This window comes from Lepisma saccharinum, chromosome 7, assembly GCF_977018435.1.
Source record: "Lepisma saccharinum chromosome 7, izLepSacc3.1, whole genome shotgun sequence".
Taxonomy (NCBI): Eukaryota; Metazoa; Arthropoda; class Insecta; order Zygentoma; family Lepismatidae; genus Lepisma; species Lepisma saccharinum.
In genome coordinates, this window is record NC_139235.1 from 84,817,465 (window position 1) to 84,831,982 (window position 14,518).

At 38.9% G+C, this 14,518-nt stretch overlaps 1 protein-coding gene across 1 annotated transcript in view; it reads left to right on the forward strand.

Annotated features, from left to right (window-relative positions):
- The first annotated feature begins 8,679 nt into the window (after positions 1-8,679).
- Positions 8,680-14,518, forward strand: part of LOC145990310 (uncharacterized) — a 31,578-nt gene continuing 25,739 nt past the window's right edge. The window contains exons 1-2 of the mRNA XM_083126004.1: positions 8,680-8,769; positions 13,412-13,487. Coding sequence (XP_082982130.1) covers positions 8,765-8,769; positions 13,412-13,487 — 81 coding nt within the window. The 5' untranslated portion in view covers positions 8,680-8,764. The remainder of the gene's footprint in view (positions 8,770-13,411; positions 13,488-14,518) is intronic.

A 14,518-nucleotide genomic window follows, 5' to 3' on the forward strand; every position in this document is an offset into this window, starting at 1 on the left:
CTTGAGCTCCCTTCAGGAAATTTTTCAGATTACGTTAGATAAAATTAGGTGCTTGAATAATATGATGTTAATTTGAGAGTAATAATTATAGAGGCAAAACGAAGAATGTTCTATAAATTTATTATTGTTAATAGCATGTATCCAAAATGGGGATCAGTTTACACTGCATAAAATTATGTTTTTGTCTTCTTGAATACTGTGACGATAATTTAAGGAAATTCGTAATTATAAAGACGGAGAATGTTCTATATAACCCTGTTGTTGATAATATTGCACGTAAATCTTTCTTGCGCTTTCGGTGTTGTCGCAGCGAACTTTTTGGAAGCTGCACAACAAAGGTAGTGCCACAAGTAGGACGATTCGCTGTAATTTTTAATCTCTGGAAAGCGCGAAAGAGAACGTTCTTGAATAAGAGAAGGAGTGGAACTACTGGCAATATTAACGAATCGTTTTATCTGCGGAACGTTCTAGAATATAATGAGGATATAAATATGCGGCTTCAATTTACCGGTTGATCTGTACAACAGAATCGGTTAATGAGACTTCAAAATTTTTAGAGTATGGCAATTCATACAGTCGATTAGTGATCTGTGAGTGTCCATTGCTTGCTTTGTAAGATCTAGTGATTCGAAAATAAAAAGGACTGAATATCGTAAAGTAACGAAGTCTACTAGTTTGTGTTCAAAGCTGAAGACAATGACGACAGCGGAAGTTCCGGAGCCTCAGTGTAGTGCAGCTAGTTCAGGTCGAGAGCCGAAGGGATCGAAGGTCTCTCTCTCTAAAGTGAATATTTCAGCGGTTTATTAAAACAGAAATAAGCTTCACAGAGCAACTGAAAATCAAAGGTTTGAGTGATGATTTAGTTGTGCCCGAACAAAATTTCATGTATGCAGTCCGAGAATTTCATGGCATAAAAGAAATAATTTTGTTTAAGCCTACTGGGTTCGCACACACACAAATACGTAACTACCATGAAGGGACAGCCGAAAATTTTATGAATGTCGAGAAGAGAAACAAGAAGATGTTGCATACGTAGTTATTTTAACGGAAATTGCAGGCTCTATCAGGACCCGAATCAGGGCTCTGGCATACCATGCCATTGCTCTACCAACTGAGCCACCGAGCCACCACTGACTTCGACTGAGTTTGCGCTAAAATGTATAGGCTACATAGTACATGTTCTGTGTATGTCAAATTGTAAGATTTTACCAGTTTTATTAACAAGCACAGAAAATAAAGGAGAAAGAAGAGATCTGAAGGGCATTCCCATCGGTTGGGGAGACATTTTTCTTCGGTGGTCAATGCGAGCTACCGCTTCGAGGTGACGATGACAGTGGCCTACTAAGGGAGATTTCACACCGTGTTGCCTGAGGATTTCACAAGTCGAACGTTGGTTTGTGAGGCCTTTTGTGTCGCTACGGTGTGAAACGTTTTTGTTGATTGGCTCGTTCCATACGTCATGTATCGCGTATTCCTTCGGTCTGAAATCTACTTAAGTCTTGAAGATCCAAGTCACAAGGATGGAAAATTAGGGCTTTGTTAAGGTTAGGTGCGAAGACAGGCGAAAGCACCCTAAAGGATAATATCCAAACTTGCAGGAAGAACGCACTTTACCTAAGTCTCGAATACGAAATGATAAAAACTTCTGGTGAGTTGATTTTAAAAAATGTGTTCGAGATAAAGAATGGCGTACCCAGGATTATCGGTAGGGAGACGGGTTACGAAGTCAGTCCTCATTTTGCCATCTTTTCCTGTCTTTGAAGTTCCTTTTTTAAGGAATACTGGATCAAATGGGGTTATGAATCCACCAATCCTCCCTTGGGCACGTCACTAGAAATAAATAAGTAAGCATTTGATCATATTGGGAGACGAAACATTAGATGTGTTGGGAACGGAAGGGTTTTCAGAGGCCTGAATACGAACAATTTAGTGGGTTTCGGCTTTTATTAGAGCTGCAAACATGGGAGGACAAGACACAGTGGTGTTCAGGCTCGAATCAGAGAAATATTCGAGAACTGTCTGCGTCCACCTCGTAGCCGACAGTTTGAGTCTTGCGTTGTCGAGTGTATTGTCCATCCCGTGCATGGTAACGGCTTCGTAAAAACACGCATACATCATAGATGTGTTGATGCCTGATGAGAAGAAATGGACAAACACACACACTCAGATGGTTCTGGCAGACAATGTTAACGCATGGAAACAGGGGAGTCGAGTGGTAAAAAACGTTCCGATTTCATGTTATGATTAAAATGGCAGCCTTAAACAGTGGCAACCATTTAGGGGATAGTTACTCCCCATTTTTTTTGCCTCTTAATCCTAGGCCTTGTCTACCAAGAGAAAGTAAACTTTCCTTGCACTCCCCCCCGGTTTGGAACCCAATCGCCACCACAGACCTTAAACATACAATTGTGAGATTCTATATATACCCCTTAAAAATATGATGTTCAGCCCCCACCCCCCCGAAAGGAATTCCTGGATACGTGCCTGCTTCTACCCTCCCAATTTTTCAATCCACAGGCCGTATAGCGTTAGGCCGTGAAGATGTCAACATGCAAAACACTTCTCAGTTTTACCGAAGAAAATGACAGTTTGCAAAGTTCAAGGGCGGAAAGAACAATAAACACGTTCGCCGGTGCCGCAATCGTATCGACAAACGTTTTGGAATCGTGATTTAGGTCACGCTTTTGATGCACGCGACAGAATGCACGAATCGGAAGTAAATCACTTGCGTTGACTATTTGAAATGGCTGCGTCATTAGGAGCACGGAATGACCAGGACATTGGAACACGTGTGGCAACAAAACTGAATCCTGTTGGATAACATCAAGAAACGTTTGTAGGCAACTGCACAATATCCCAAAGCCGCGTCAACACAGCCATAACTTTATAACCCGATCGCAATTCCAACTGGCGGCTGGGAAACAACGAATCAGCGCTGGAATTCTCTTCATCTGACATCGGGCATTTTCGTGTCAAAAGGCACCGAAAGTTCCTGGCGCAGGGACGTCGTTAGGGAGGGGCCCGGGGGGGTACCGGCCCCCCGAAACGTTCACGTGGCCCCGGCAAACTGTTCTATATTTGCTAAAAAATTTACTTTCCTGACAAATATTTCAAAATAGTGTTTTAGTACATTTTGCTTTCAGTTTGAAACACTATTCTTGAATTTGAGTGGCCAGAACCCCAAACAATACATTTCTTTCTCGTTTTCCTGGTTCTAGCTATAGTGGATGTCAGTGTAGGAGCCTAGTACTTCGATGTTTCTCGGAATTTTTAGGGAGCGGTCTTTCAACCCCTCAGCAACAGGCAGGGTTGGGCGTTGGATGTTGCCGTTGCGTCCAAACAATATTTCGAGCTTGAGTAGTTTGTGACCAGATTGAAGAACAACCGCTTGGCAGCGGTAAACCACATATATGCAATGCAAACAGTTACAAGTGGTCCCGAATCAGAGCGCAATACACGCTAAAATAAGTACCATAATGGTGGCAGGATGCCTATGTAGATTATCATATCTTCGGGCAAGTAGTATTATTTGCACTAAATAACTATTCTACTATTGGGACAGTCTAAAACACACAACGTGTTGAAAGTAATTATCTTCACAAACTGTACGATTTCTTGAGTCGCATATTTTTCTCGATTTCGTGAAGATTTTGAGAATCCTCCTTAACAAACGATGCCTCCCCGATGGCTCAGTGATTGCCTCATTGCCTTGTAATCGAGGGGTCCCGGGTTCGATACATGGGTGGAGGCACATAGTGGTCCGGATCTTACTTCAAACTGTAGGTCCAGTCCCGATTAGCCTTACTGTGCATAAAGTGGACTTAAAACACCAACTCAACTCAACTCCTTAACAAACGTTTCGAAGAATCGAAAATTTAAACAAGAACAAGTAAATACATTTTTGTCATTTTGAAGTCAATTATTATTATTATTGTGGCTATTTTTGGTTCGTATGAATCTGCCACACACAGTAAGTTTATTTCATTGAGTCAAGTACAATACCCAAACCCTTGCAATAAGTCACTGGAAAGACATGTGTGGTTGCACATATATTTAAGCAACTATAAATAAATAAATAATTACCCGTGGTTCAACAGCCCTGGAAGGGCCTTGGCCTATCTCCCAACTGCCAGTCTCCCTCTCACAATCCTACCTAGAGGTGCGGAGGTCTTTAACCAGTAATGGCGTGACGTGGGGTCAGCACGTCGAACCCCCAACCGTTATAGGGGATATCCATAAAGAATAATTATATTCTTGTGGTAAGGAGTCGTTGTCATTTAACAAACTTTATTGATTTATTCCATCAGCATTATTTAAAAGAAAGTGCCATACTAAACTTACCAACTTAGCAAAGGCACATTGAATGCTTAATGAGACATTTTCCTTGTGTTGCAGAGCAGGTTCAGTTTTTGAGGTATTGCAATGTTTTACACAGTCCGTTCGAAGAATTTTAAGAACATTGATGTTTTGTCAGAGGGACCACAGCCGAATAAATATCTTTGGATGTTTTACAGGTTTCATCGTATTTAAGAAGGTAATTTTCAGGTGCAAATTTCCTCCGTACAACATGTATTTTGCCACTCAGACTGAAGAGCCGATTCATAGGTGAAACGACCTTTGCGATATGCACCATGTTGACAACAGACTCAAGAAGTCCCGCAACCGACAGAACTCGAAGCACTCGGATCGTACTGTGACATACACTTTGGTTGAACACAAACAGATGTGTTGTAGGAAATGCAGTGATTTTATGGACCCTCCGTTTCTGGGAAGTTGGGGACCTTTTGAAAACATACTTTCCCTTCATGCACACCAGGGGCCTAAGCCAGGTCACCCCCTCCCACAAAATCTTATCTTCATCTGGCTCTGTTTATCGGCCGCACACAAACAAGAAGATTTAGCTGCAGGTAGCTAGGACTTTCTTGGTTAATTACTTTATGGTTCAGGATGGACATAGGCGTTTCAATTTGCAAAGACAAAATTCTACTGTTTGTCCCCTTTCTGGAGGGAGATGAATGACAAAGATGACGCGGTTCCCACAGGTTCCCACACTCAACCCTTGTGCTCATAACCTGCAATGAAGGGAAATGCCATAATAAGCCTTTGTATTGTACCACTCATTTTCAAAAAAACATCTGCTTCTTTTTGCCCTACTGGGTTGATTGGTAGACAATTGATGATTGTCAGATAGTTCGAAGTACAGTTTGATCCGAGAAGTGGTTTCATAGTTAACTTCTGTAAACGCGAGATTCCGGTAGGATCACGGAGTTCTTGTGATCTCGTTTTCATGCATTGCGAGTGAAATTTCGATTGATTTACTTCGCTCCTCTGTCACATTTGGCTCATTGCGAAGATGGGGATTAGTGACGATATGATGAAATTGATCAATGGACAATCACAAACACCCATGTTCGGTCCGGGATTCGAACCCGGGACACATGGCATCGTAGCACGATGTGCCAACCACTCCACCACGGGGGCCGGCAAAGTGAAATCTCGAGTGTGAAGCTGCCAGCTTGTCGTCCTCCCGAAAAAATGATCGACCAAATGTCCAACATATTTACGTTCTAAATTGGTGTCCGACTACCACACAGGAGCCCGGGTTTGACTCCCAGGGTTGATCTCACATGTGATGAAGAATAAGTCACGTTTCATTTATGGAAGGAAACGAGGTATGAAGTAAACTTTTTATAGTAGTGTGCATGCTCTAGAAATATTACGTTTAAAAATTTTGCATATTTTTATGACTTTTTGTGATTTACCTTCATTTAGCCTCCACCACAGTTGTCAAAGGTCTAGGAACCCATAAATTCTAATGGGTTTTATTGGGTTCCGTTGCAGGACCGGAACATTTTTTCTCGCACAAGTTAAATTCGGTCCAAATAGTGTATTGTTTCATTAAGAAAAGGTTACTGGATCGTATTTAAATTGATCCGGAAAAATATTTCTGCACCCGCAAATGCAGACGCTGTGGCTGCTGCTTAGGCGGGAAAGTTGACTAGACATACAAATAGAATTAATCCGAAGTTATATAACAAATAATTGTTACTTACATAATAATATCATGAAATATGGAGAGCCAAAATACTTATCAAGCATTTCCTGTTATTTACCTCTAGTGGGGGTGAAAATCTTTTGCCCTTGGTGGTGAACTCGGTTCCTGCCAATTCAAGACGGCATTTTCTAATTTTCATTTATATTTGGGCCGACAACTCCGTGGTGGAGTGGCTAGCAGACTACGCCACGAAGCAGTGCGTCCCGGGTTCGAATCCCGGCCTGCGCATGTGTCTTCTTTGTGATGGTCCTTTCATCAATTTAATCTTAACTCATTCTCATCTTCACGAATAGCCAAAAAGTGTCAGAAAAGTGAAGTAAAATGAACCAAGTGAATCAATCATTTCTATTTCGTTATTTTACGCCGCTTTTCTACCTCTTGGGTTAAATGCGACGATGAGATTGAATGATGATTCGAAGGAATAGCGATGCGAGAGACATGTTGCAACCACACCTGTCCAAGGTCCGAACCTTGGACCTGTGGTTTCGTAGCGCGTCATGCTCATGCTTCTGGAGTGGAATCCTTTGAATGAAAAACTATAAAAGTAGGGTGAAAGAAAACAACATTGTACTGTGCAAAAAAGCCATGTTTAGGTCCTCTAAAGAAAACTACAATTATTCAGTAAAATTAATTTTGAAGGACAAAGCCTGCGAAGTGTTTTTCCATGGTCATCACATGGTGACGCGTGGTCATCACATCGAGTCCCATCTAGTTTTAAGAGTGGAATTCGCTTACATATTGATTTCAAGTAGCTTCACAATTGTCCATACGATGTTTGGCCATCACAGAACTTTTGGAGTTCCTACCAGGGATCGGACCTTGAACCTGTCTTACCAAAGACGAGAGCGCAATAACTTTAGAACGCGGGAATTTTGTTATTTCTATTGCCATCATATATTCAGAGAAAAAGAAGATAACTTTTAAGAAATTAGCTGTGTGCATAAAATTTCTTATATATCGTCATCATTCTCCAATGTGTACAGTACGACGCCACAAAAGACTCGGGCATGTTCCATAGAATAGTGGTTAACGGTGTCGCCTTGCACTAAAGGACGCCGGATTCGATTCTGGTATAAACCATATGCATGGGACGCCTATCTTGAACTCATTACACAAACATTTCATTTTCGCACCGTTGTCATACTTGTACACCTGTTTCCAGCACCCTTTCATATCTAAACCCATGGAAGAGAGTTTTCTCTACTTCTCAATTTTCTTTTCAGCAAATTTATAAATCTAAGGCGTAAGGACTAATGACATTGTTCTTGGTGTCTCAAATCTGACATAAGAGTAAATACATGGATTTTTAAAGACTGTCTAGATGCCATTAACTTAATGAGTTCAATCTGCATTTAGATTCCCGAATAATGGCCGTGGATTTCGCGAGTCTATATTCGTAAATTTTGGGGGGCTACAGGAGAAAATAATGTTCTCTTCCAAATAGATTATATATATATATATATATATATATATATATATATATATATATAAAGCAAACACACATACTGTACTTATTTGTAGGGCTATATGGTATATTAATAGTTTGTTAGTTTTTAAAGGTTTGATACAAAAAATCTTAAGCTTTGGGCCCCCCCAAACTGATCAACCTAGCTACGTCCCTGTCCTGGCGGGACGAAACGAAGCGTCGGATACACATCATGTTACTAAATCTATTATATATACGTATAAAAATGGATGTATGTGTGTGGGTGTGTATATATGTTTGTTCCGGCATAACTCTCGAACGCCTGGAGCAATTTCAACCAAACTTAGTACACGTATCACTTGAAATCTGGAAATAATACTTTTGGGGTAAGACACCCCTAGCGGTGGGGTGGAAAGGGGTGACATGTAAAAATAATCCAAAACGACGGATATTAAATTCCGCACAGACAGACATCCGTGACTCTATGCAATCCCGCACAACGATAGTGTTTCTCGGGTTGTCTAACATTCAGGCTGTGTTGCGAATGGAATCCATAGTTTTCGTGACACTCCCAATGCGGTTCAACTTCAACTTCATCACCTATCGGCATGGGGGTGAGATGGGGTGAAAAATAAAATACCACAAATGACCTAGATTAGTGTTGAATCCATAGTTTTCGGAGTCTCTAAGTTAATTGGTGACATTCACGATGAAATAAAATTAGTTACATTTTACACTATAGTTAGAATGCATTATTTTCCTGGCTAATAGAAGATTGGGATAAATAAATACCCGGGCAACGCCGGGTAATCAGCTAGTGTACTATAAAATGAAAGAGAGAGAGAGAGAGAGAGAGAGAGAGAGAGAGAGAGAGAGAGTGAGTTGATCAGAGCCGTTACTGGATAAAAGTTGTATAATATTACACAAAACACCCAAACACTGTACAAAGAGGGTAAATAAAACAACTGACAAAAGCAGACCTACGCTTGGTAACATTTGATGTTACCCCTATAACTTTTACAGCTTAGCACCACTAGCGTATGCAGAATTTTTTTCCGGAGAGGCTAGATTGGCGGAGTATGCGCATGTATTTAAAATGTATGCTGAACATAAACACTCACATGTAAAGCTGCAAGTCCAATAAAGATATATGATGATTGATGATCTAAATTTTCACTATCTCATTGTTGGCAAATGTCTCCATAGTAATGCGATGAGAGTAGACAACAAAATATGAAGTAAAGGAGTGTATTCAGGCATCGGGTATAAATTATAAACATTCAATGAGGTATGCCAGTACATAGTAATGTCATAAAATAACTCTATTGCGATTTTCCAAAGGAAGTACACTATTTTGGATGTATTTAGACGAATGTGATTCTATCAATCAATCATTAGTTGTACAGTAGCGGACACTAGTATTGTGTTGCAAGAGCACCATTGAGTTTACGAAGAACCCCCCACACAGTTGTTTTTGGCATAGCCAGTTCTGTAGCTGTACGTGCGACTGATTTATTTGGGCTATGCGGAAAACTTGTGTGAACGCATTGCACATCTTAGGTAAATAAAATTGGGCTCTAGTATTTCAAGAAAGTGAAACCGAAAACATATGGGAGAAGTTAATGACCATACTAACTTACTTCATAAATCTTGTATGCCCCTTAAAATAAAGCATAACAAAAACAACGACCTCAAAGATATTTATGACAAAATACGCATAACTAAGGAAAACAAACTTTGTGAATCATATAGAACAAAGGAAAAATGAATATAAAAAACTAATAAAATATGAAATACCAAACACCTCAAAGATAATATCAGAAATAATACTAATACATCAAAGGTAATTTGGAATATCATAAATGAGCAAAGAGGCAAAAAACCCAATAAGCGTAATGACAATACCACATTATTTGAAAATGAAGTAGAAATAACTAACCCTAAACACATTATTGCGGATACATTCAATAGGTATTTCTCAAACTCCTATGTAAACTGTCCCATTGACCCCAAAAGTGCCCAAACAACTAAAATTCAATGAAATACTGTACTGAACTCCATTTATTTAGATGAAATAACCTCAAATGAACTAGAAACTACGATAAACAATTTAAATAATAAGAAATCAGCAGGTCCAGATTGTTGTTCAAATTATCTAATTAAAAAATGTTCTCAATACATTACCACTACAGTATGCTATAAATGCCTCTATCAATAGTGGAATTTTCCCAAAAGTACTGAAGAAAAGTATAATCAAACCAATACTCAAAAAAGGAATGGAGACAGAAATATAAAATCTATAGAGCAATAACATAACTAGTCCACTACAACATGGTTTCCAAAAGTGTAAATCGACAAGTACAGCTACTTCTCAATTTATTGAGATAATTGTAGATGCATTAGAAGATAATGAGATACCCTGTGCTATTTTCCTGGATTTGTCCAAAGCCTTTGACTGCTTAGACCACTCTATGCTCATGCAAAAAATATACAATCTTGTCATTGGAGAAAATACATATAAACTGATAAAATCTTTTCTCACGGATAGACCACAGTACACCCAGATACTACATACTAAAAACTCCGTGGTTCACAAAATTGTATGCAAAAATAGGAGTCCCTCAAGGCTCCATACTAGGCCCGCTACTGTTCATACTATATACCAATGTCTTACCCACCCCAGACAATACAAATATTTTAACATACGCAGATGACACAACTATAACTTGCAGTGCAAATACACAAGAACAATTAGAAAGACAAACCTACATATCAGTAAATATAATAACTCGGCACTTAAATTCATATAACTTGAATATAAACTATCAAAAAACAATGTATATGGCTTTCAATCCTGGAAATAAACCCAATTTTGATAATATAAACTTACAAATAGATGATAATCAAATCAATTATGAAAATCCAGTTAAATTTTTAGGTTTAGTTATTGATGACAAATTAAGATGGACATATCATATTGACCATGAATGCAAACTTATATCTCCTGAAACCCCTAACACAATATCATGTGTCTGAAATAAACACAAATCTATACTATGGACTTGCATATCCATACCTAGAATATTCCATAATAGCATGGGGAGGAGCTGCGCAGGAATACACTCAAAGATTGCTTACTCTACAGAAAAGAGCAATACGGTATATGTTCAAAATACCAATTAGAAACTCATGTAGAGAATTGTTTAGAGAAAATAAAATTATGACCATATATTCCATATATATTTATAAAGTAATTGAATATGTACTAAAACACCGTAAATTAGATAAAAATTCGACCGTCCATCAGCACAACACACGTCAAAAAGAGAACTTCCACATGCAAGCACACAGACTTGCTCTTTCAGACAAATCACCTCATGTTGCAGGAATAAAATACCATAACAAACTTCCCACACACATCAAACAAATTACAGAAACTCACAAGAAACTGAAAGCAATTAAACAGTATTTAACAGACATACCTCTATATAATCTCAATGAATTTAAATAGTTAAACTGGATTAGTAAATTGAAGCATTTAAATTATTTTGATATTGTATGTCTCCTATATTTGGATTTTCTCTTTTACAAGTTTAGTATGTGTTTAACACATATGATTTATTTGTATTTTTGTGTTTTGCATTTTGTTCTTTTCATTGTAATCCTACTCCATTTGTAATACAGTAGAGCGTCGATTATCCGAAGTAATTGGGGGACATGGGTGTTCGGAAAACTGGTTTGTTCGGATAATCGAACTGTACATGTTTATTTGCCAAAAAGAAGTACTGTACAGTAAATTTATTCATAAAAACAGGCATCTCTTTAAGTATTACAAAGTAACGTACAAAGGCAACTTTAGTAGGAATATATAGTATGTGGTACAGTTTATTAAACAAAAATATGTACATATTACATACGCATTTTGCATGAACAATACACACAGTACACAAAATTAACGTTTAAAAAAATCCTTTATTTTGGTCTGTGCGAGCGAGTACACAGTTCGGTTAAGCGGTCGTTCGGTTGACCGACGTTCGGATAATCGACGCTCTACTGTATTTAGTATTGTATGACGTTTTCCACACCCATGGATATGGGTCTATGGAAATAAAGAATTTATTATTATTATTCTGAGGTAGTAGACAGGGAACCAGTTGATTTGCACTTACACATGCAACCTGTTTCACTAAACTGTTCATACTGCGCACAAATTGAAGTGGGTCCTTACATAATTTCAAGCAAAATGCACGTTGCATGATAATTGCAGACTTTGTTGCATGTAATTTCAACATGCAAGATGATTTATTGAAAGGTACAGCAGCAATTTTCACGAATGTACTAAAGTAGCTCCCCGTAGTGGCGGGCATGTGAACTACGACATGAGCGATAAAAACTGAGTTCCTGTTTTGATTGGTGCTGGTTTCGTTGCGGTAAGTGCAACACTCTTCTTGTAATAAATTATCCTAAACCCGAAGAACATTATGAAATGCCCTGTATATGCGTGACAATACAAATGAAGATTTCAACCTTTCGACTCAGAACGCTGTGTCCACTGCATTCTTGGAATTAAACTCATAGAGGGGCCAGTGATGGTATAGAGACGAGACTTGGCCCAGTGTCTCGAATTGTAAATATGCGACGTTAGTTGGACATTGTCCATTTCCTCCCGAAGTGAGTTCACCTGAAGACGAGAGAAGATGTGCTCTCTCGAAATGCCTGTTTGAATAAGAATAAGTAGTATAAGAGCTAGGCAATGGATAACATTGCATGCACATAAATATTGACTATTGTACATCACTTTTCTTCCACATTTGGCTAATCGCGACGATGAGGACGGATGGTGATAAGATGAAATGAAATTCCAGGTTACATCTTGGTAGGCACATTGCACGATCGTTCAGATTCCACATTAAACTGTATGCTCTGCCTCGGTTAACCTCTCTGAATATAAACTTTGCAATTTTCTACGGACTGTACCAGAGTGGTGTCATGTTAAGTGGCAAATTATTAAGATTGGCAACACTGAGCCGAAAAATCCCAGCGAAATTGTAATAGAGAAAGTTTGTCGAGACCACTTTATGCTCACACAGGCTAATCGGGACTGTAGCTGAAGTTGAAAATTGTATTAGAGACATTATCACAGGGTTCGAACATGAGATCCTTTGATTACAAGTCAACGAGTTTACCATTACGACATCCAGAAGGCCCTGAAAAGGCATTGCACTCTGCCATAAAGGCACATAGGGGTGTGTAGAGGTTGAGCCCTTACACATTCTCGATCACAGCTAGAGTTGAGGCCAGCGGCGTTACTTGGGGCTTACCTTTCGAAGAGGGCAGAACGTGACCTTCAGGTTGCAGGAGGTTTGCAAAACTGCCCTAATTTTTGGAAGAAGCTAGTGTCTCCTTGGTCCCCCCTCCCCAAAGTTAGGCTGGAGGTGGTGGAGTTCCCAAAGTTTCCCCCAGGTACCCATTGCTCAGAAGCTTGGAGAGACCTGAGAAAACACTCCGGGAATCGAACCCAAGTCTTCCACATGCCAGTCAAGCACCATACAGACTTAGTCACAGCAATTCAGTTGAGTGGAGTTGTTATTTTAAGTCCATTTTATGCACAGCAAGGCTAATCTGGACTGGACCTACAGCTTAAACTGGAATCCGAACCACTATGTGTCTCCACCGGGTATCGAACCTGGGATCCCTTAATCACAAGGCGAAGATGCTGCTACTGTGCCATTGGGGAGACCGTAATAAAAAGGGAAGTACTACAATCGTTGCAATTTTAAGTCAATGCTGACGGGGAACATGATCTGGCCACTAATATTAATAACTTCAAACACGTGGGACCCTAGAAGTTAGTTGTGGGTGCCAACAATGCTTCGACACTGTCCTCTGCGGGTTTGAAGAGACTAATTTCCCTATTTTCTGATTTCCAGACACTTTGGGAAAATGTTGTACCGTCGTTTAGTCTCAGGCAAGATAGATCCAGTTTTTCTGTTCACCATATGCATGGTAAGGCACAACTTTTATTAGACAATTTACCCTGTGTTTGATTCTTTAGATGCCGTATTGGGAGCCATTGCCCCCTCAGCTAACCCTTAACCGGGCAACCAGTGTCTATCAGACACTGTTGCTTATTTTTTTTGTCACATACTCCAAACGATACTTCCTGCGAACATGATATTTTTTGACTTTCTTTGTTTCTCTCTTTTTTCTCATTTCACAATATTTGACTTTGTTTGATAAAGAATGTCAGGCTTAAAAAAAATCCATTTCATTTACGTAAACGGGCAAGCAGTGTCTGTCGGACAAAGTGTGCAATTGCTATGTAAAGAAGTCTACTTGAATATGTATTAACAAATGTTTAATAAAAAATAAAGTATTTAATAAGACATCACATAAAAATATTACTAACGCTAAAATAGAAAAAATGAAAAATATATGAGCAAATAAAACAATTTCCTCACACTACCTTCCGGCCTAATGTTTCATATACTATTCTGCAAAAAATTACATGTAATTACGATGATGATGATGATGAATACAAGAATTATGGACATAACAATGATGATTAGGTAAAATATCATGTTACTCGATTGTTTCCACAGCGATGAAACATAAAAATCTCGCATTAGAAGGGCAAGATCCATTTAAAACAATACAGTGTCCGACAGATACTGCTTGCCCGGACATGTTACAAAAATAGCTTGCCTGGATAAGGGTTGAATCACCCAAGTCAGAAAGAAGCCTTGTGCGTGAACAGAGCATAGTAACAATACTAGAAGTTTTTGGATTTGTGTGTGTGTCCGCGAAATTGTGCACAAACCGCTAGCAGTGAGTCAAGTATTAATATGCCACTAGTTTTCATAAAAATGAGCAAATCAAATGGAATTTATTTGTTTAAAATGCATAGCTATTTGTAAAATATAAAAGATCTTAAACAATTACTTCATTTAATTCATCCGGTGTTGATTAAATATTGCTTTATCAAAAATTTTGAAAGTGAATGGGAAAATTCAATAAATATGCTTTCTTGGAAGTTA